Source organism: Polypterus senegalus, chromosome 10 (assembly GCF_016835505.1).
Source record: "Polypterus senegalus isolate Bchr_013 chromosome 10, ASM1683550v1, whole genome shotgun sequence".
Taxonomy (NCBI): Eukaryota; Metazoa; Chordata; class Cladistia; order Polypteriformes; family Polypteridae; genus Polypterus; species Polypterus senegalus.
This window is the reverse complement of record NC_053163.1, coordinates 81639993-81663819: the sequence shown is the minus strand read 5'-3', so window position 1 is coordinate 81663819 and position 23827 is coordinate 81639993. Positions and strand designations below refer to the sequence as shown.

Sequence of the window (23827 nt, the reverse complement as noted above, 5' to 3'; positions counted from 1 at the left end):
TTTAAAAATTAGAAGACATTCATATTTACAGAAACATTATATTTTATATGGAGTAATGATTTTGTCATAGTCTTTATATATAATACGCTACCATGGCTGTCCATTTGTCTGTCCAGAATTTTGAATCACCTGTAGCTCGCAAACCTGCATTTGGTACTCATATACTACGTGACATCTACTATCTGCTTTCGGGGTGATGATTGACCTCCAAGGTTATTCCTCTTTTTATTTTTATGTTATTTTATTGTCGAATCATCTCTCGGCAGCGGCCATCAGGGCGGCCGAGCGACATATGTGTACAGGAGCCGTTCTCATCCCTATCACCTTTGCCATCACTTCCCCTACCTCATCATATTTTAAATCATTCTTGAGGCAGATTGAAGGACACCTTCTGAGTCCCACATATGATATACTGTTCAAAAAATCTTGATGTCTAGTTATGTAAAACATCAAGTTTTTTGCAGTTCTCTCTATTTTTTTGCCCTCTAGAATATTTAGAAAAAGTTTCATAAGTGATACATGGTGTGCCCAAAAATTTATACAGATGCCATTAAATGAAAGTCTGAAATGTGCACTTCAATCATGTTGGAATTGTTTGATTTTTAATTTTAAACTGTGAAGCAGAGGGGGTAAATCAAGGAAATACAAATACAATGAAAGGCCCTAAAGACACACTGTATATATATATATATATATATATATATATATATATATATATATATATATATATATATATATATATATATATATATATATATATATATACTGGTCAAAAGTTTTAGAACATCTTAGGTTTTTTTTTTTTTCAAATATAAGTTTGAAGGTTTAAATTTAAAGTTTAAGTTAAGCAAAAACTGAAAAAAAGAAAATTTCAGAATGTTACAAATAGGCCTTCTTCAGGGAACAACTAACAGGTTACAACCTAGAGATGTTCTGCTGCAATTAAAGTAAATTAAGGAGTGCAAGTTGAGTCAAACAATTTGTACAAGTGTCTCAACTTCTGTTGATTACTTAAAAATCCTCCGTCTTTCTTAAAGTAGAGTTGGAACAGACTGTGTTACTGCAACCTCTGAAGTACTACTTGGACAATATTACACTGTAGAAAGTTGTAAATTCTAGTGATAATGACATAAAAACAGCAATTCATAAATTAAATGAGACAGAGCATTATTACCCTTAGAAGTGTATGTCTTTCATTTAGATAACTGCAAAAAATCAGTGAATATGATGTCCTGCACAATCCAAAGGCAATTGGAAACTGGAAGAAACTCTGATAGGAAGAGATCTGGTAGATTCACAACTCAATCAGAAGACAAGATTCTGAGGATCACCAGCTTGCGTGTTAGGCGCCTCACAGCACAACAGTTTCAAGCACAATTTAACAGTGGTCGAAAAAGTGAGTCTCAGTTTCTCCTGTGAAGAGGAGACTTTGTTCTGCAGGTTTGACAGGGCGAGTGTCAGTAAGAAAGCCTTTCCGTAAAGGACAAAATAGCACCTTGAAAAACCCGGCTGTTGACTACTGTGGACTGGAAGAAAGTCTTATGGACTGATTAGTCAAAATTTTAAATCTTCGGTTCATCAAGCCAGGGTGTTTATACGCCATTGAGTTGGTGAAAGGATCGTTCGTCAGTTTGTGACACCAACTGTCAAACATGGAGGAGAAAGTATGAAGGTCTGAGGTTCTTTAGCTGGAGGCATAGTTGGTGACTTGCACAGAGTGACTGGCAGTCTGAATCAAAAAGAGTTACCACAGTTTGACTGTTAAATCAGCAAAAGGTGGCTACTTTGACCAATCAAAAATCTGAATACAATTTTGTATGCTTAATTATTCCTAGACTTATTTTTATCTGACATTGTCTTTTTGCTCTATGCCTTCATTGAACTGCATGCATTTGCATTAAAACTGAAAAAACTGAGGTGTTCTAAAACTTTTGACCTGTAGTGTGTATGTATATGTGTATGAGCAAATCTAAAACTGGGATAAATTAAAATTTGCCTCAGGTTTAGACCTTTTTGTCTTTTTCTTTTTAGTGTAATCTTTAAGTATTTTTCTTTTTGATATATCTCTGTTTTTTAAGAACTTACCCATCTTGCTATAAAAGTCAAAATTTTCCCTTAACTTTTTAACTTTGTTTCCTTTAAAGCTATTGCACACTTTCTGTTTCCTTTTGACCTTTGTAATTAAATGTTTTGGCAAATAATGAAATACAGTACCTTGCTAACTTCTCAAAATGTAATGCAAGTGTGATATAAGAACATCATCATGTTGTGTTGGGCTAGGTAGTGAATTCAGTTGGCATCTTATGAATTTTTAACATTGCCATCTTTGATCTAATTAATTTGGTTACAAGTTTCATCAAGTAAAATACTGCTAACACAATGGATACCTTGGAAATTGTCTTCTTTCACTATTGTGCAGCACTGCAGATACCCTCTGGCAAACCATTTACTGTAGGTGTTCCTAAATTTAAAGTCAACTCAGGGGACATAAAAGGTTGCTTGTCTGAGCTGTAGCCGCCAGGTAAAGCTGATTGGCTGGTAATTGGGGGATGTAGTTAGCATCACAGTGCTATAAGAAACATTTGAGAGTTTGCTGAGCTGTTTGCTGTATAGACACCCAGTTAAAAGTACTGCTGAATCAAAATGAAAAAGCTACGTTTCTTTGTTAAACAAAGGGTCACTCTAAAAGCCAAGATTCAGGAAAGAGGCATTTAAGAGTAGACGTAATGGTTCTTCATCAAGGCTTCACTTGTGAAAACTGTCAAAATTATACATCTCAGTTCAAAGTTTTGTGCTTTAGATACCTAGAGATCTTCAAGAAATTGAAGACTTAGCAAGCTAGCACCAGCTCCAATGACCACAAGAGTAACATGCAGATCAAAAGTATACTTAGGTAATTAAATAAGCAAAGATGAAAAACAACACCTTATCACTTAAAACTCTGGTAGAGCAAATATGCATACTCTAGCAAACAGTGGGGAAAAAAAAATCCCAGAATCTCAAATATGAAAATTGTAAGTCTAATAAACAAAATGTTCACTGTGGGAGATTTATCCTCCTAATCACTGACAATTTTATATGCAGAAGAAATTGTCTGCTACATTGGGAATAAAGTCAAGTATAAATCAAATATTCTTTTCTGAGATTTTTTTCAGCTCTATTAGGGCTGCATCTTCAGAAGCTGATCTCCACTTTTCCAACCAGGATTAAAATACGCTGTAAATAAAATGGTTTTGCCTTTCTATGTAGATGTAAATACTTATTTTACTAATTAGACAGACCATATATTAAAAAAATCACAGGCAACCACAGATCAATATATATGTATTGCAAAGATCAGGAGAAAAAAAGAATTGCAATGAATGCTAAGACAAACAACAAAACGCCTTCAGTTAACAAATTTTAAAAGATAAAAGTCATTATGAACGTTAAACAGTGGAAAAGTACAGGAAACAGCTACCACAGGAAAAAATATGGCAGAGGTGGAAAATTGACAAGGCTGAAACAAAGAAGTACTTCTTCTCACTAAGGGATATGTTAATCAAGTGAAAACCATGTTAGTTTTAAAAAACTATCTACATCAGATATTGGGACGTATTACCTATTAATAGAATTAGATAATTGATTGAATAATAGGTAAATAGATAAATGATAATTGATAACTATTTTATCATGGAAGGGCTTTGGGGCAACTTCTCCTTACTTCAACTTCTCCTTTAAACATTAACCCCTTTTCAAATGCACACATTCTTTTCCCATGGGCCCACAGCTATTACTATTTTTCTTTGCTTATCTTATACATACCAACATTTGTGGTTGGTACACCTGCATCCAGTACCACTACTTTCTGTCAGTAGTTCCTAGACACAGGTAGGACTATCACTGTGGCTATGTCCTCTCTGATTTACCTTGCTGAGAAAGAAGCTAGGTTTTCTGCCCCTAACAACAGAAGAGAGCAAATAACAAGGGGTATCTTAATTGGTTTTTAATCTTTAAGAAAAGCTCAAATATCTAGTGCCATAAATAAAAAAAATAAACTGAATGTGGCAATCCACAGTATACAACCTGAAATACCCTGTAGTTCTGCAAATCATATGAAAATTAGCAGCACTCTGAATATGCTTGCCGGTGTCAAGATTCTGCTTATCTTGAAGTTCCAGCAGTGACTTAATGCATTCTTGGATTAAGCTCCTGCTCTCATCAACTCTTTTATTTGATCTTTTATAACTATATTTAGGTGTGATCCTGTTTTCAAAAGCAATTTTGCCTTTTGTTCAGTTTGCATACATCTAAGTCCTGCCTGTCTCCAAGTATTTGCCTTTCTCCTGTGGTGGGGGAGCCTCATAAATAATTAATTCTTGTCCCCAAAGAGGCTTTCGCTAGGGATCATGCATGTAAGATTCTGTCTCATAAAACTAACTGACAGAAATGTGCTTGTAAAGCCATGTCTGAAGCAGGAGGCTATAGGACAGTATGTGCCCACACAACCTTGCACCCAGCAGACGGAGTTAGCAGTGAATAGCATTTCTGAAGCAGTAAACTGTTTGCATACTTTGTGTTAACAGCTCTTATCACTAAAATTATGCACAGCCAAGTAATGCAGTAGCATTCTTGAAATTCTGAACTTAAAATGCCTCAGAGTCATTGACACTTTTGCTTAAACTAATTATCAAAATATCCATACAAATTCTTATCTGAATACAAAAGCATTTGAAAATAAGGCAGGGTTTGCTTATAACATAGAAAAGGAATAAAATGTGTTTGTAAAAGTCCTTAAACACACAGTTTAAGTCACACTTTTAAATGTCATAAAGAAAAAGTCTACTCCTTCTCCTTACACTAATCCAACAAACATGATGCTACAAATGGTCACCTCTCATTTGTTCAATTTGATCAGTTCTTATAAAAGTACGTGCAGCAGTTTAAAACAATTTGGCCAATCATAGAATGGCCATTTTACAGGACTGTAATATTTCATATCAATTGCTATATTCATCAATAATTATGTTTTGTTAAACATAAAAGTCACTCTTTAGCCAACTCCAGATTCAATGTAATGCTAGGGATGACATAATTTATTTAAATACATAAATACATAATATTGAGAACTGGAAACACAAGGAAGGAGTCCATAGAAGAAGTACAGACATAGTAGCAATGTATCATATGTATCACATCAGTCAGTTCAAAGATAAAACTCTTGCTGTCTCATTAATCCTGGGTGCACTGGCTCTGTATATCAAGTGTAATGCCTGGTGCCCTTTACTCACCAATAAAGTTTATCCAATCCAATGGTTCCCAAACTTTTTTTAAGGTGCGACCCACTTTTGGGCAAGAATTTTATTTGCGACTCCCAACTACCATACTGAACCCCATTCGTAAACAAACAGTAGTTGAGCGATGGTAAAACACTTACCAAATAATAGAAAAACTGGTGCCATCTCTTATCCAGTAAGCCACATGCAATTGCCAAAAGTCTAATTTTACAGACAGCCGTTGATATGGTGCAAATAATGGTTGGTGAAAAAGATTACCAATTTATTCATTTTCTATTAACAGTCCTACATCCTGCCTCTCTAGCTCATGAAGCGGATGGTAAAAAAACGCCAAACCATAAAAGAAAAAAAAAAATAGCAAACTCAAAAAAAAGTTTTACTGTCTTTGTGAAGGAATCCGGTCTTCATCAATCACACATTTTATTTCAAGAGTGTTTCTGATAGATGTATGTAATAATCCTTTCTAAATACATACACTGACGTTTTTACGCATTTTTTGCTGATCAATCAAATCAATGAAGCTGCTTCTCATTTAGTAATTTTATAGTGAAAATAGATTCCTGTCTCTTCCTTTACCTTAATTTTCTTAGAAAAATTGGAAGAGTTTTTTTCCCTAATATTTATTTTAACTGCCAAAAATGTTTAGATGGGGGGAAATAGCTATAATGTGAGAAAATACATAATATATAATTCACCATCCACATTTGCTAATTTAGTTTTTTGCAGTTAGAAAGCAAAAATGTTGACACACAGGCATCCATTAACTGTTGAGAGTGTAATTATAGAATTTAAATAATATATTTTTAGTTGCTTTATTGACTGTGTGCATATTTCATTTCTCCTTACATTATGAAAGTGGAATGTTATTTTTTGTTTCTTTCAATATACAGTACTTGCTGTTAATCTTTATTTTGATTGATGTTTATAGGACTGGAAATAATATGTCTTTTCCCCTTGAGGTTTGAAAAGAATATATTTTCTAATTACTAATAGGCTTATTTGATTGATAGAATTTGCAATTGGAAGAGAGGATTCTTCTTCTAATATCCAAAAGCAATAAAAGTATACATAAAATACTTTATCTACTAGTTTTCCTCTTTGTTTTTTTGACATTTTTTTAATTCACATTTTTACCAGAGTGTTATCGCCAGTGGTAATAAGCTGGAATTCCATGGTTAATACAACATTATATACTGCATTTATTTTTGTAGAGATTCTCTGAAATTAATGCAATTTAAATGAATTTGATAAAGTGACTTTATTAAATTGGAGTTATGTAGCTATAGAGAAAAGCTGTAATAGTATTGTTAATAACTTTTATTCATATTTATTTAAAAAAACAGCAGTGCTTAAGCCAATAAAGTATAAGATGGAGTCTGTTACACCATTTACTGTATGTTAATACTTAAAAGTTAACAATTTTCAAAATACTCAAAATAGAGTTAACTGTAATTTAAAGACTTTTAATATCATTTTTTTTTCTTTTGCCCTAGTTGGGTAAATAACTTTGGACATGAAGGCCTGGGACTTTTGCTGGACATCTTGGAGAGGCTACTGGACAAAAAGCAGTAAGTTATAGTTCTGTCTGTCTGTCTGTCCATCTGTCTATTTATTTATTTATTAATTTATTATCATTTTATCTCCAGACAAGAACCAATTGACAAAAGAAATCAGCATAAACTTATTCAGTGTCTCAAGGCCTTCATGAATAACAAGGTATGTCAAATAAATTGCACGTGGATATAGAGCATTTCACAGTTTCTTATGAATATGTGTTACCTTTTTTGCATGATAATGTGAAAAGATATAAACTGAGTATTGATGAACTTTTTTCTTTCAAAGAATGTAAAAACAAATTTACAAATAAACATGTTCTGATATGGTGAGAAAATGTTAGGAAAAAGTAATTAAGTAAAGAATGGTAAAGGGAAGGATGAGAACAGAAGCAACATATTTAATTCAAGGGGTTACAAATAGCCATTTTCTTAAATGTTTAAAAATAACATTTCACTTAAATTAAAACATTGTCTTCATTTTTTGCAGTATATTACAGTATTTATAATATGCAATCTAAGTTCATCTCAGTTCATTTATCTTTTAGCTTGATCACTTCAAATGTGTCCAGGGCAAGGCAAAATACAACCCTTGATGGGGCGCCACTTACAGATGTGGACAAATTTGTTGGTACGCTTGAGCTAATTGTAAAAGTACCGAATGTTTCCTAAGAAGTGATTAAACAAAAAGCAATTGTCCCATTTATACATGCATGCCTTTGATATGTAATTGAGTATAGCAAAGCAAATGTGAAAAGAGATAAGGTAAAGATATTGTAAAATGGCCTGGACACATTTGTTGATATCCCTAGGAAAGATCATAAATATCTTCATCAAAGTGATTTTTCAACTTAGCTGTTTTCTTTAATTAGTATCAAACATATCTCCAATCATCCATCCATCCATTTTCTAACCCGCTGAATCCGAATACAGGGTCACGAGGGTCTGCTGGAGCCAATCCCATCCAACACAGGGCACAAGGCAGGAACCAATCCTGGGCAGGATGCCAACCCACCGCAGGACACACACAAACACACACTAGAGCCAGTTTAGAATCGCCAATCCACTTAACCTGCATGTCTTTGGATTGTGGGAGGAAACCGGAGTGCCCGGAGGAAACCCACGCAGACACAGGGAGAACATGCAAACTCCACGCAGGGAGGACCCGGGAAGCGAACCCGGGTCTCCTAACTGCGAGGCAGCAGCGCTACCACTGCGCCACTGTGCCGCCCCTATCTCCTATCATGCAATCAATAATTCAGCCTGTTTAAATAGAAAAAAGTAGAACATGGAGAAGGGAAAGCCAAGGAGAGAGTTGTCTGAGGAGATCAGAAAGAAAATTATAGACAAGCATGTTCAAGGCAAAGGCTAAAAGACCATCTCCAAGCAGCTTGATGTTCCTATGTCAACAGTTGCAAATAGTATTAAGACGTTTACGGTCCATAGGACTGATTGGACCTGGCTGCAAAAAGAAAATCAACCCCAGAATTGGTAGAAGGGTAGTGAGAATGTTAGACAAAGAACCAAGGACAACTTCCAAGGAGATACAAGCTGAAATCCATGATCAAGGTCCATGAGTGTCTGATTGCACCATGTGTCACTTTTTAAGTGACAGTGGGCTCAGTGGAAGAACACCAAGGAGGTCTCCACTGTTGAAAGAAGAACATAAAAAAGCCAACCTGGAATTTTCTATAATGCACATTGACAAGCTACAATGCTTCTGGGAGAATGGCCTTTGGACAGATAAGACACAACTGGAAGTTTTTGGCAAGCCACATCAGCTCTGTATCCGTGGATGAAGACACAAAATATTCAAGAAATAAAATAAAAACACCAAACATGGAAGTGGCTCAGTTTTGTTTTGGGGCTCCTTTGCTGCATCTGGCATAAGGTGCCTACTGGGAACAATGAAATCTTAAGACTTACCAAGACATTCTGGAGCGAAACGTACTAACCAGTGTCAGAAAGCTCTGTCTCAGGTGCAGGTCATGGATCCTCCAACAGGATAATGACCCAAAACACGCAGCTAGAATCACCCAATAATGGCTAAGAACAAAACATTGGATTATTCTGAAGTGGCCTTCTATGAGCCCTGAAGTGAATCCTATCGAACATCTATGGAAAGAAACATAACATGCAGTCTGGAGAAGGAACCATTCAAACCTGACATAGCTGGAGAAGTTTATTTAGGAAGAGTGGGCCAGACTACTTGTTGACAGATGCAGAAGTATCACTGAGAGTTCCAGGATTTGATTGTTTGCAGTGATGACCTCTAAACGTTGTTCAACAAAATATTGGGTTAAGGGTCCCATCTTTTTTACGTGCCATTTTCAGTTGTGTTATTATTTGAAATATACCGTTGAATCAAAACCTTAAAAGAAAGTCTGATTTTTGTTAAACGTGAGATACAAAAGTAATTGGCACCCATCATTGTTTAAGTTTCAAGTTATTTGAGACAATTATGAGTTTTTTTCATGGAGGGCTAGCAACAAATTTGTCCAAATTTTTAAACACATATGTTCATTTTTTTCTCTTCTCTTTTTTTGTCTCTAATGGACATCAGTTAGTTTAAAGAAGTTACTGCACTAAATCTTTTGGAAATATTATTAAAAATGTAGATTTCCCATTGTTTCAGTTTTGATACTGATCATTTGTTTACCACATTACAGGAATTCTGTGAATATATTTATGTTGTGCTTGCTTAATTACCATAATCCCTATCTTTCTAATTGGGAGGTGAACCTTTGCTTTCCCCAACATACACTGCCAATTTTTCTCCCAACAAAAATTTTGAAATAAAACTGATCATCTTATAAATAAGATGCATCAGTTTAAAGATCTTTAATCTATTCCAAAACACGGTTCTTTTATTGCAATATTCTTAAAATGTAATTTTTCTATAGAAACGGTTCTTTGTGCATTCAAGAAATGATTCTAATATAATAACTTACAATGGTGAACTACCTATTATTGTGTGCTAAAGTGTCAAATGTTCTCATAATTCGGTGTTGTCATTTTTTTTTTTTTTTACATATTTAAACATGATACTTTTTGTTCAAAGAGAGATGTGCGTGTTTGTTTTCTTTAGATAGTATTTACTCAATTGCTTAGGCCCATCACCATTCCTGGGGCATAGGCATAGGCAGCAGTTTGCCAAAGTCCTCTGTTGTGGGCAGCTTTCTCAAGTTGTCCCCAGATGAATCCCATCTTGTGGTGTCAGCTTCAAAGTCACATTGCCAAGTGTTCTTTGGTTTGGACAGCCTCTCTTCTGCTTTTCCTGGAGATTCAGTGTTTAACACTTGCCTGGCAATGTTGGTATTTAGTTTGCGCAGTATGTGTCCTATCCATCTCTTTCTTTGTTTCCTTAATTCTTCTTTGGCTGGTAGCTGATGTGTTCTCTTCCACAAATCAGTATTATTGATGATAGCACCTTGGAGCCTCAGATGTTCTAGAGCTTGAAGAAGGCTACCCTAACTTTGCTAGTTCCTGTCTGGACATCAACAATGGTGTCTCCCTGTCTGTCAATGATATAATTCAGACAGGTGAAAACTTCTACCTCAAGTGGACATCCCTCGAGAGTGACTGGATTGACACAAGTTTATGGGGACATCCGACACCCCTGTCTGACTTGTTTGAGCTTTCCCCTATGCTTGGCTCTGCATGCACATTTGTATGTATTAGTTCTTCACCAGTTTGACTATCTTGCCTGATACTCCATAATGCCACAGAATTCTCCATAGAGTCCCTCTGTCTACTCTGACAAAATCATTTTCAAAGGCATTTTATTTGAAAAAAGCTGATATACAGAGATGCATTCCACTCAAGTGACTACTCCAATATGATTTACACTGTCTCTTGTGAAAGAGTGTTTATTTACCTCTTAAATTAGTGTGATACCTCTGTAGTTGTAGCAGTTGCTGGGGTCTCCTTTCTTTGGGATCTTCGCAAGGTAGCCATCTCTCCAGTCTGTTGGTACTTTGTCTTTTTCCCAGATCTTCTGAAATAGAGTGCACTGCATTATTACTGTTGGATCTAGGTTTGCCTTGAGAGCATCTCAAGGAATGTTACTTGATCCATCTCCTGCACCATTCTTTATCAGCTTTACTTTTTCCTTGAACCCTTCTCTGGTAGGTTTGTTGCAGTTTATAGGTATGTCAGTATTAGTTGCAAAAGTGTCAGGTGGGTTCAGGTCTGTTCAGCAGATCTTTAAAATATTCAGCACATCTGTTTGGCTGCTTCTCTTTTCCCACTTATGGCTTTTCCATCCTTATCCCTTGACTGGCCTCTCAGGCCTGCTGTACTTACAACACAGTTTTTTGGTGGTATCATACAGCTTCCACATGTTGCCACTCCCTGCTGCTTGTTCTGCTTCAACTACCAGACTGTCTATATAACTACATTTACCTGCTTTTGCACTCTTCTTCACTGTATCGTGAGCCTCTGCATATTCTTCCTTCGCTTTTACCTTTATCTCTGTGGTCCTACCAATGATTGTTCATTGGTTTTCTTCTGCCTCCTTACCTTGATCTTGCATAGTGTATCAGCTGAAGACCATTCTTTCTCCTGGTTCTTTTTGGTACATAGAACCTTTTGAAATATTGAGACCTGTGTCTTATTAACTTTATGACATTTGCTGTTTAGGTCCTCTTGTGCAGTTCTTGTAAAACATGGAACTGGTGCTACAAGAATTTTTCTTGAATTTCTGCCCAATTGATGCTGATGTCATCCAATTTTTCACCTTGGGTGTCATCTTCACAAATACATGGTAGTGGTCAGATGCAACATCTTCAACTTTCTTAACTCTGATCTCCTAAATTTCTTGATGTGGTCTGTTTGAGTCTCTTATGAGGTCAGTTGACACCCAAGTTTTCTTTTGAATTCTTTTTTGGGGGAAAGATGCTACCTCTAATCACTGCGTTATTCAGTGCACACATTTCAGCAAAGTCCTCTTCATTTTCATTCATCATAACCAACCCATGTTTTCCCATCACAACTTTGTGTTCAGTGACATCTGATCCTATTTTTGCAATAAAGTCTCCCTTGAGAATGTTAATGTCTCTCTTAGAATACATTTTTAGAATCTTCTGTAGTCTATTGAAGCAAGTATCCTTGATTTCATTGTTGTCATTTGTTGCCACATAAAATTGAATGATGTTCATCTTGATCTTTTTTCTTGGTTCTAAAGGATTCCAATATGATGCAGTGACCATGGGCTTCCCATCTTATCAATACCCTTAATGCTGCTACCAATAGCATAAATGCTACCAATTTTATGTGTGGGTCATCTTCTTGATGCCCTAAATAAAGCATTACTTCATCTGTCATCACCCACCTCTGCCGAGACTGTATCCACCTTGTGTCACTGATATCAAGCAGATCCACTTCATTCATGGCCTTTATATTCCATATTTCAATGATGATGTTCCTGGATTATAGAGGTCTGATTGGTCCTTTTGCCTTTCAAGACATGCCACTTTCACTACATGACATCTAGGTGAAGATCCACCTTCTTTCTGGAACAAGGTCTTTTAGGCTTCTGTTGACATTTTTGTAGAACTGGGATTTGTCTGGGATGGGGTTGCTTGCCATACACCCATCCCTCTTCTTTTCACACATAAGCTCGGGACCATGCATAGTGGACTTTGCACGGTTTGGGTAGTGTTTGCTTTATGCAAATTTATTATCAATTGATATTTAAAAAAAATGTTGACTATTTGAAATAGATAAATGAGTATTATGACATTCTTCTATAAAACTAGAGTTTGATTTTTATTTATTTATTCACTTTTTAATAATAAACAAGTAAACAGCTTTTAAATAACTCTTTTCTATAGCAGAAGCCATTCCAAGGGCCTTTATAGATACAGAAGTATAATCAAATTGCTTACATGCATTCTTTTCACGTTTAGGCACAGGTAGGTTAAGTGACTTGTTCAGGGTCACACAGTTTACAGTCCAGTGCCTTCAGCTATTAAACCACACTGCCTGCAAATTATCCAGAAATGTCCTGAGAAACCCTTAAATATAACCAATATAGTGAGGAGCAGGGCTGATTTCTAAAGTATAAGCAATTATTAATGCCCTTTGTGCATACTGCATGTCTTAACACATTTTGTTTGTGACCTTGATTTATAACTTAGTCCAAAATAACTATGACAACCATTGTATTCTTTGTGTGGATCATTACAATTAGTGCCAGGAAAAAAATAAGTTTACTTGAATCTTTCAAGTTCCCTTAAGTCATGTACTTCACTGAATGTAAATCGTAAAGCATCAGTCTTTTAGAAACAGGTGACAGAACTGAGGGGTAAAATGGAAAAGTTTATGCTTTGATCAATAGCTTTATCAGAAAGTACACACATTATTTCCTTTTAAATATTTTAAGCATATTTTTTCTTATATACATCTGTTATTTTTTAAATATTTATGCGTGTAATTATAACAAAAGAAATTTATTTTATATTCAATAGCAATAGTTTAGTCCATCCTAAATACCACTAAATAGCACCAACATAAGATGCACAAAAATATTTAGAATGGTTAAATATTTACAGTATAATTCAGTCTTTTGAAGTACATGCACAGTCCATTGCCTTCATGGTCCTGGCCTATTCCAGCATGTCCTGTCCAATAGCTGAGGTGTTCATTTAGTAACAGAATACATTAAAATCAAGTTTTTCTGTTTGTTTTTTATTGAAAATGAAAATGATTGTAATAATGCACAAGTATAACATTTAGCTTTAGTAAATATGTAATATCTTCACTTTTTCTTAGAACATAATTTTTAGAGTATCATGTGAAAACATCATGTTTATAAAACACTTGCTTTCATTTTGTCAATTTAAATTGTGTGTAGTGTTTGAGGGTATTAAACTACTTGAAGTGACAGAGGGTGTTAAGATGTACTGTATAATAAGATCTAAGGTCATTATGCTTATTTTACAATGCAGAATGATATTGATCAGCATTCAGATTAATTTGTTTTCACCTTATTAAAATACACATATACTACTATATTTACTATCACAGCAGTATAATAAGAGTTTACGCTTTTGGTTAAAGCATATTATTTTGTTTAACAAGTTTTTTAATGAAAAATGTTTCAAATAGCAAAGCGGTATAATTAAGTAATTAATCCCCAATTAGCTGTAGCTTCATTTTATTTCAGTTTCTCACTGACTAGATCATATACAGTATGTAAATTTCATTTAACAATTCTGATCAATTGTAAATGTTGGTTTGGTTCATAAAATCTTAGTCCACAACAAGCGTCAAACCCATGGTAATACTGTGAGGGCGGAAAACAGGACTATGTTCATTTTTGTTATTTTCATTTTTATTTTTGATTGCAAATTAATTGTGCGGTCTTCGCTTTTGATCTCCTTTTTGTCTGCCTTTGTGATAAAGCTTCCCATCTCTCTATAATCCTCTCATAACCTTGAATCAGTAGTTTGAACTTCCATTATCCCTCAATGACAATTTTAGACCTTCAGAGTTTTGCTGCTCCTCCTAATTTCTGTAGGATTTCTGAGGATTAGCCAGTGCAGGGTTTATTCCTTCATTAAATTACAACTTCTGGTAGATTAGGTGTCAGTATTTCACTAAAATGTTTCCACTGTCCTCTACTGATATTATTTATCTGGACGTTCAGAAAGCATTTGATAAGGTGCCACATGAGAGGTTGGGCATCAAGTTAAAAGAAGTGGGAGTTCAGGGTAATGTTTTTAGATGTGTGCAGAATTGGTTCTGACACAGGAAGCAGAGGGTGATGGTGCGAGGAACCTCATCAGAACTGGCCGATGTTAAGAGTGGTGTTCCACAGGGGCCAGTGCTAGGGCCGCTGCTATTTTTAATATATATAAATGATTTAGATAGGAATATAAGTAACAAGCTGGTTAAGTTTGCAGTTGATACCAAGATAGGTGGATTAGCAGATAATTTGGAATCCGTTATATCATTATAGAAGGACTTGGATAGCATACAGTCTTGGGGAGATTTGTGGCAGATGAAATTTAATGTCAGTAAATGTAAAGTATTACACATAGGAAGTAAAAATGTTAGGTTTAAATACACAATGGGTGGTCGGAAAATCGAGAGTACACCTTATGAGAAGGATTTACGAATCATAGTGGACTCTACACTATCAACTTCCCAACAGTGTTCAGAAGCCATTAAGAAGGCTAACAGAATGTTAGGTTATATAGCACGATCTGTGGAGTACAAGTCCAAGGAGGTTATGCTCAACCTTTATAATGCTCTGGTGAGGCCTCATCTTCAGTACTGTGTGCAGTTTTGGTCTCCAGGCTACAAAAAGGACATAGTAGCGCTAGAAATGGTCCAGAGAAGAGCAACTAGGCAGATTTCAGGGCTATAGGGGTTCAATTATGAGGACCGATTAAAAGAGCTGAGCCTTTACAGTTTAAGCAAAAGAAGATTAAGAGGTGACAGGATTGAAATGTTTAAAATTATGAAGGGAATTAGTACAGTGGATCGAGACTGTTATTTTAAAATGAGTTCATCAAGAACACGGGGACACAGTTGGAAACTTGTTAAGGGTAAATTTCGCACAAACATCAGGAAGTTTTTCTTTACACAAAGAATGATAGACACTTGGAATAAGCTACCAAATAGTGTAGTAGGCAGTAAGACGTTAGGGACTTTGAAAACTCGACTTGATGTTTTCTTGGAGGAAATAAGTGGATAGGACTGGCGAGCTTTGTTGGGCTGAATGGCCTGTTCTCGTCTAGAGTGTTCTAATGTACTAATTTATACTATAGCATTATACACTGTTACTCATTAATATTTTGAAGTAACATAGTTAAGTCTTATTGCTAACAGATTTAGTTGTAGTAATGTGTCTAATGGAAACCATTTGGGAATATTAAAACTATTTTAATTTAATTTAAGATTTATCACTGAAATAAGTACATTCATCTTTTTTACCTGTTTTTTTTTTATTGGATGCTATGTGAAAGGTGGAGGGTATGGAGTGCTATACATCTTCTTCCAGGCTCCACCTTTTCTTACTAAACTTAGGAAGCTCTTTAGTGAAACCAGATGATGTAACAGTTCACAATACTTTATCAAAGGGAAGATTTAGTAGAGAAAATATACCTGATTTTCAAGCTTTGGTAAAGGGACCACATCATTTGAGATTCTTACACACTAAGGTGCTTGACAGTGAAGAAAAAGGTACAGAGCCGAGAATAGTCTACATTCTGCTCCCCTCACCTATATCTTATTATGCCTTTCTCTTTCTAAGGGAACTCTTGTCTTTTTTTTTCCTATCTTAAGTTCAGTGAGCTATGTCATGCAGGTAATATTTATCCCTCTTGCTGTGGTTCATTAAAAGGTGTCTCTACAGTGTCTTATTGGGAAAGGCATTGTCTAATGAAGGCCTAAAGCCACTGGGTCAGAGCATCCCCTCTATGCCTGTTTCTCCATTTCTTATAAGAACTGTTTTAGGATTGCCTGCCATTTTCAACAGGGCAGAGTTCAAAGTTGATCTTTACTTATTTACTTTTGATTTAAATCTAGGACTTCCTGCTGTAACACCATCTGTAGGTCTTTAAAATATAGCCTGACATTCAACAATGTGACAATATAAAGTATATTACTACTGGTCGTTTATATGTGCATTTAACCAAACCTTATGCTAATTCTCTTTATGTAGTTGTCCAGTATTTCCTAACAGTTTTTGATGTGCTTACTGGAAATTGTTTTACCTTCGAATGTTATATGTTTAAAATGTACTTTTTGAAATTATTATTATTTAGTTTTATGTAGCTCTTTAAGGAAGTCGTGTAGTAGGAAGCTTTGGAGGCTCCAAATTTGGCAGATATGGGTTGGTTCCCTTCTGGCAAAGAAAAATCCAGGTCATAAGACACACTTTGCTGGATAAGCCATCATGCACTACCGAAGTGTGACATTGTCGCCTGAAGGCAAACATTATTGTGTTCTGTGTGTAAAATTAAACTGGTACCACTTCAGTGCCATTGACACTATCATTCATTGCTTTTCTTTTTATATACAGAAGTGTTACGATCATTTTTCATCAACCTACCTAAATGGCATTGTGTCCCCTGTTTCATTCAAGTGCTCTTCAAGTTCCCAGAAATTGCTTTCTTTCTCAAAATCCCAAAACTCACCCAAGCAGCAGGTCATTTTTGTATATGGGTCACTGACCACAGAGAGAGCTAGCTGCTTTTAAATCTTAATCTAATTCAAGAGCTAAACTTTAAGTGTTTATGTTTTCAAGTGCTGAATTATTTTTCTTCTTCATATTTGTGTATTAATGTCAAGTGTTTTTTAAAAGTTCTAAAAGCCATCCAACCACTCCTTTAAAAGTAAACATAGACTTTTCTTTCTTCATTTGAAATGTGTTAACAAACGAAATGCTCAATGCAGAGTAACTAAAATGGGCCTTGCTATGTAAAGGTGCAAGGAGAACACCTATATCTCTGTCAAGAAATGATTTTCTTTTTACTTCATATCTATTACTTCACTTACTTAAAAATAAAGACAAATGTACATAGCAATTTTATTACTCAAATACTGTTTTATGACTTTTCACATTTTTCTTTTCTTTTCTGTTGATATAGTATGGCTTACAAAGGATTCTGGGAGACGAGAGAAGCCTTCAGCTCCTGGCCCGAGCAATTGATCCAAAACAAACAAATATGATGACAGAAATAGTTAAAATTCTTTCTGCCATTTGCATTGTGGGCGAGGAAAATATGTAAGTAGCAGGAAAAAAATCATGTGCATTGTAAAATAATAACATTTCACTTTGGCTATATTTTAAAATAAAGATGTATATTTTTGTTCTGTAGCATATTAAAGCTCAGACCAGAGAGTGTTTTTGCCCTGCGTTTATTGCTGCAGTGATGAGAATGTACAAAAGTGGAAAGAAGGAAAGACAGGATTTTGTTTTATGTGTGTTATGCTAGTCAGCAAAATGAAATCTGCCAAAACTATAACTCTCAAATGCTTGCTTTTGGTATACATTTCAGTGCCGACAAACAAAAAAATACTTCACATTTGCATTTTATTTGTCTTAGTTCCATTGTTTGCTTTGTCACATTCAATTTATAACATGAGTAGCTTTTTCAAAATTAATATTCACAGTAGTATCAGTTTTCCACACAATTGCAAATATATTAATCTTTATATGCGGATTAGATCAAACTGCAATCTGAACATAAGACCATAAACATCTTTTTGATGTTTTAATTCCCACTCATTTCTGTCCAATCACATATTAGTTTGAGACTTAAAGGAACTTATTCAATATATCCACACTTTTGTTAGTGATAAACTTCCTTTCAACCAACTTCTCTCTGTGCTTATATGTTTTTGTTAAAGAACTCATTCTAAATTTACAGCAGGTGTTCTCTTTAGTTTTTCTCATAATGAGTAATTATAATAATAGTTAATTATAATGAAAGAGGAGTAGCTTCAGTGACAGACTGTTGTCACTGTCCTGCTCCACTGACAGACTGATGAGATCGTTCCTCCCCCACACTATGCGACTCTTCAATTCCACCCGGGGGAGTAAATGCTAACATTACTCAAAGTTATTGTCTGCTTTATTATTGTTATTTTTTTCATTTTTCATTTTTATTACTATTTAATTTAATATTGTTTTTTTTGTGTCAGTATACTGCTGCTGGATTATGTGAATTTCCCCATGGGATTAATAAAGTATCTATCTATCTATCTATCTATCTATCTATCTATCTATCTATCTATCTGTCTATCTAATGGTTCTCTTGTCTCAATTTACATAAAATGAAAAGTTTTAAATAAACTTTCCGTTGTCCAAAATCTGTTAATTTCCATCATCTGAGACCATAGGCTGTCTCCCATACACATGTATCTGATAGTGTGTAATGTATATTGTTACATCTAGGGTAGTATGAGAAAACCAAGTGGAACACTTATAAAATATTATGCATTACTAGTGTCACAAAAACCACGATGAGACATTAAGGAGGTTTGGGGCAGCCATCCGTATAATATGTCCTGGCTGCAAAATGAATTTAAGAAATGATATATACAGATCTTTCCAAATTGGAGTCCACAACTGAACTGCCGGTACAGAGTCAAACTGGCTGCTTTAAAGGCCAATGTAGGAAGTGACATCATCATAGGCTGCACTGTAAATGACATCCTGTGGCAGGCCCGAAAGTGACGTCCTCAGTGGCTGGTCCGAAAGTGACGTCATCATAGGCGTAACCGGAAAAGTGTTGTCATCAAAGGCGGTGGAACCCTGCAGGATTTCCCAAGAATGGTCTGCAAGGGATCGAGAAAGACAGTTAGGGCATCCTGCTGCCCCCTGGTTGGATGTGGAATTACCATTATTCAGGCCCTTTAGGTGACTCCTACTCACACGTCTGTGACACTAGTTATTCTAGTAGTATTTATTTAAGTGGAGCCAATTATCAGAGTTGGAGAAATCTCTATAAGAATAATCATTTAACAGGAAAAGGTAAATGTTTAATGTCTCTACCATCTTTACAGATGGCATCCATGCACAATTCCCTTGCACCCCAAGATGAGTGTAAGATCAGTATTCAAACATCTGTAGTATTCAAACCTCTTTCTAGTGGGATTCCCTGCATTATAAATAATGGGTAGTGATATCAACTAAACAAATATAAACAGTATATGTGCTATTAATGATCTTTCATTACATTTATAAATTGTGAGTGGTTTGATTTAAACATAAATATAATATTATACACGTCTGTTGTTAGACTGAAGAAAAGAAAACAATTGAAAAAAGTGTTTTCTGGTGTTTAAGAACATAAACTAAAAATGAAAGGAAGAAAACAGTATGCCTCAATAAAAAATTAAACAGCATTTCCTCACTCACTGCATTTCTTGTCTTTGATGATGCTGTGTCTGCTGTCCACTTCTCAATCTTTTGATTTGTTTTTTCTTTTTAGTATCATATCATAGCCTACATACATAGATTATAAATTCTGATGGCATCATATTTGGTACAAAAAAGCATAACTTAGCTTGAAATTCATTATTTTATTTTTTGCATGTCTTAACAGTATTGAATTTAATGTGAGTAACATCAAAGGTGCTGAGTAAAGTCACAGACATGCGAAGTGCAGGCTTTTAGTTAATTTTGATTAACAGTGCAGTTTTGAGGGTTGTAGTTCATGGTGAGAATATGCTGATGATTGAATATAAAATTAAAAACCACCAGCAGCTACACATAATAACAGTTCCGCTGTATTGTTATCAATTGTTAATAAACAACCTGCAACACTGATGAAGTGTGGCTATGCTGATTAATAAAGCACTATGCTATATAATTATAAAACGTAGTATTTCTTCATTCTGTTTTAACTAGAGGCTCAGTCCCAACTGATGGGAAAAAACAATTCCATAGCATAATTCTAAAACCTCCATACTTAAGTAGATATATTGTTTCTTGAGGCGTGGGCAGTGTTACACTTTGGCTACATACCTCTCCTTGGACTTTGTTCAGAATGCTGCATTTTGGTGTCATCTAACCACAGACTCTTTTCCCACTTCACAATGGAGTCTTTCCCATGCATTTTAACGAACTCTAGATGTCCTTTCACACGGTTCATTTTGAGTAATGACTTCAGCATATTCACATTCTGAATAATAATATCCTAATTGTGGGATTTTTATTCAGACAGTATGACATGTTTTTAATGACTCACTCGTGGGACCAGTTGAAAGGCAGTCATATCCTCCTGAAGTGATTGTTTTTCTTCTGTGTCAAGGATTGAATATTTAGGCACACAGCATATTTCCCTTTTGCTTGCATAAGACTTTTATAACATAACATGAAATATAACATAACATATGAAAAGATCACAGAGGAGAAAATGTAGTGTAGGATTTTTTATTCAGTAAAATTAGAATTGGTTCATCTATCTAAATACCATGTATTGAATATACAGTGATAGTTTATACTTGTGTATATGATGCCCCAAATCCACAGTCATGGGCAACCCCCTTTATCCGGGACATCAATAGTCATGAACAGGGGATGAACCAGGGAGAATGAGCAGACAATTGAGACCTTACACTGAAAATAATTACAGTTTATTAAAAGAAGGAGCATGAAAGGTACCAAAAATGTGCAAAATAGTACAAGTTCAAAAATCCATCAATAAATAATTAAAATAAATTAGTCCATAAAGTTCCATAAATCAAAGTTAGTATGTCATAGTGTTAAATAAGTAAATAAACCCAATAAATAAGTTAAAATCTCCAAAGGTGGAGAGGTAAAACCCTTGAAATTATTTTCATTCTCTCTTTTGGTCCTTCTTAGGACAGAGGGAGTCTTTGAACTGAATCCTGTCACATCCCAGTCTACCATGCAGACCCGAACTGCCACTGCCTTTGTTTGCTGCAGCTCCCAGATCACTTTTCCTATCTGTGGATGCCTCTGCATCCAACCCTCCCACCCTCAGCTTATTCCCATTGTCTTTCTTTCCTGTTTGCTCCACTGCTCAGCAGATGGGGGTCAGAGCCACAAAACAGAACCTCCACACGGCCCGCGGTCTTGCTAGGTCATCAACACGGCCAGTTCTGCCCTTCACATTCTCACTTATAATATCTCCTTGGACTTATCCTACCTCCTACCACAGTAAAACTTTATTTGTAGAAAAGCTTAATTTTGACAAAGTCCATCTATTGGCTACCAGCTTGTTTATTATTCTTTTTTGAAAATTATTCCTATAAATTGACCACCAGTCCACCCCTATGCTCACTTATACTAATTTATGTGACACAAATTTTTACAGTTGCTAATTAAGAAAGTACATTTTGCATCATAACTCATTCTTCTTTGTACTTCTCAAATATGTACTGCTTCTTTATTGGAAAAATAATTGTATAATAAGGATTGACAAAACTGTTTTCACTAAGATAGTAGGGAAAAGATTGTATCCTGGAAAGAATAATTGAAGATGTGAGCCATTTATTGATCATCCATTTGGACCCATCATGTCATGTTTGAGGGGCTCCTCAAAACTGAAGAAAAGCTTCAATCAAAAGCTATGCTTAAAAACCATTAAGAAGACCACTTAACATAACATAAGCCTGACCCTGAAACTCAAGATGCAGTCTTGCAAAGTACATTGTCAAAAACAAGGCATAGTTTACAAATACAAAAAGGTAAAGGGGAACTATAAGAAAATTCCTGACTTAAATACTAACATTTATTTATATATATATATATATATATATATATATATATATATATATATATGTATATATATATATATATGTATGTATATATATATATATATGTATATATATATATATATATATATATATATATATATATATATATATATATATATATATATGTATGTATATATATATATGTATGTATATATATATATATATATGTATATATATATATATATATATATATATATATGTGTGTATATATATATATATATATATATATATATATTTGAAGGGTTCACCTAAAAGCAAATGCGAAATGAGTAAAATAAGCACAAAAATGTAGATGGTGTTTGCCTTAAGAACAAGCTGAAAGATAGCAAAATCAAGTACAAAATATCAAACACAAAATCTGTAGTCCAAAGCACAGTTCATAAACCCCTTATTACATCCAAAAAAAAAAAAAACTGCAAAATCCTAAAGACAGTCAAATAAATCTTAGCAAAAGTAAATGTCTTAATATTTATATGTGGACACTTTTTTATATAAGCCAAGAATAATTAAAGAATTAAAAAAAAAGACAGCCAAAAACATTCAATAACACAAAACAAAAATCATTTCATAGTGTAATTTAAAAAAAAAGCAAATTAAAGCCAGGGACAAAATTCTGGTTGAACAATAACTTCTTGTTGTTTATGGACCTTAGAGTCTGTGTCTGCCCAATTAGAGTGCTAATCCAATCCATTAATGATTATTTATTTAGAAAAAAGTACTGTTTTACATAAAACATCATATATACCTGTAAATTTGTGAAATATTAAGTAGTTTATTTTTTGATTGACAATGAGTATGATTATGCTTCATACCCAGATTCGTTAGTTGACTGTAACTCAAAGATGCCTTAGGCAGGAACTTTAATGTAGATCATTAACAGATATAAAGCAGACACCACCATTAAAAAATACAACATGCATATTATAAAATGGTCTGAATCAAACTCCCCCAAATGAGACTGGAAAGTATTCTACCTCTCAGATTGGTGTTACAGTTGATAAATGATCCATGGACGGCGACAGAATGGAACTGACAAATGGTAATACATTATAAAAGAATATTTTAACAAGAAGGTTCAACTCAGAAATAACAGTGCCTTATTCAGCTTTACTAAGTGGAGGCTGCATACAGTAATTTGTGGTTTTCATCTCTGTTTTTCTCTTTGCTTTGCTGTGTGCCTTGTACCTTCTGCAGTGTTTATATTGATTGTACTGTGAAGTCAGGTGTTGTCTGCCTTGGTGATGCTCTGTTCTGGTGCTGAGTGCATGATTAATATAGTCAGTAATGTTTGATTTATATTATATTTGATTAATATGATCTTATTTTATGACTGTTGTATCTGTTGTGGTGTTCAAATCCTTTGTATTTTTGTTTTGTTGACCTGTCATTAATAATGTTCTTTGGTTTATCCTAGTTTGACATGTAAGCAAAAGGTCTACTCTGTTGATATTAGTTTGTTAGCTGAAGCATCAGGTATCTGTTCCTAGGGGCACTGAACTCTTGGAGAAAGCCATCTTTTCAGTTTAGTGCTTTTCTGAAGAGTACATCAGCATCTCTGCCATTTATTAGACTGGATTTTCTTTGATTTTAGTGCTTTATTAATCCAGTTCTTAGAACCTAGACTGAGAATGATGGAATTTTATATTTGAAACTCACATTGCCCTCCCACAGAAATCAAAATGCATGCCTTAAGATTTGGTTTTGGTGAATGAATGTGTTTATTCATCCTAATTTCTATCAACTTGAAAAATGTTG

General features: G+C 34.7%; 1 protein-coding gene across 8 annotated transcripts in view; it reads left to right on the top strand.

The window, feature by feature from the left end:
• diaph2 (diaphanous-related formin 2) overlaps positions 1-23827 on the top strand; it is a 1278655-nt gene that overhangs the window by 354348 nt on the left and 900480 nt on the right. For all 8 annotated transcript variants that reach the window (XM_039766010.1, XM_039766009.1, XM_039766012.1 and 5 more), the window contains 3 exons: positions 6770-6844; positions 6923-6992; positions 17431-17567. In XM_039766010.1, coding sequence (XP_039621944.1) covers positions 6770-6844; positions 6923-6992; positions 17431-17567 — 282 coding nt within the window. The remainder of the gene's footprint in view (positions 1-6769; positions 6845-6922; positions 6993-17430; positions 17568-23827) is intronic.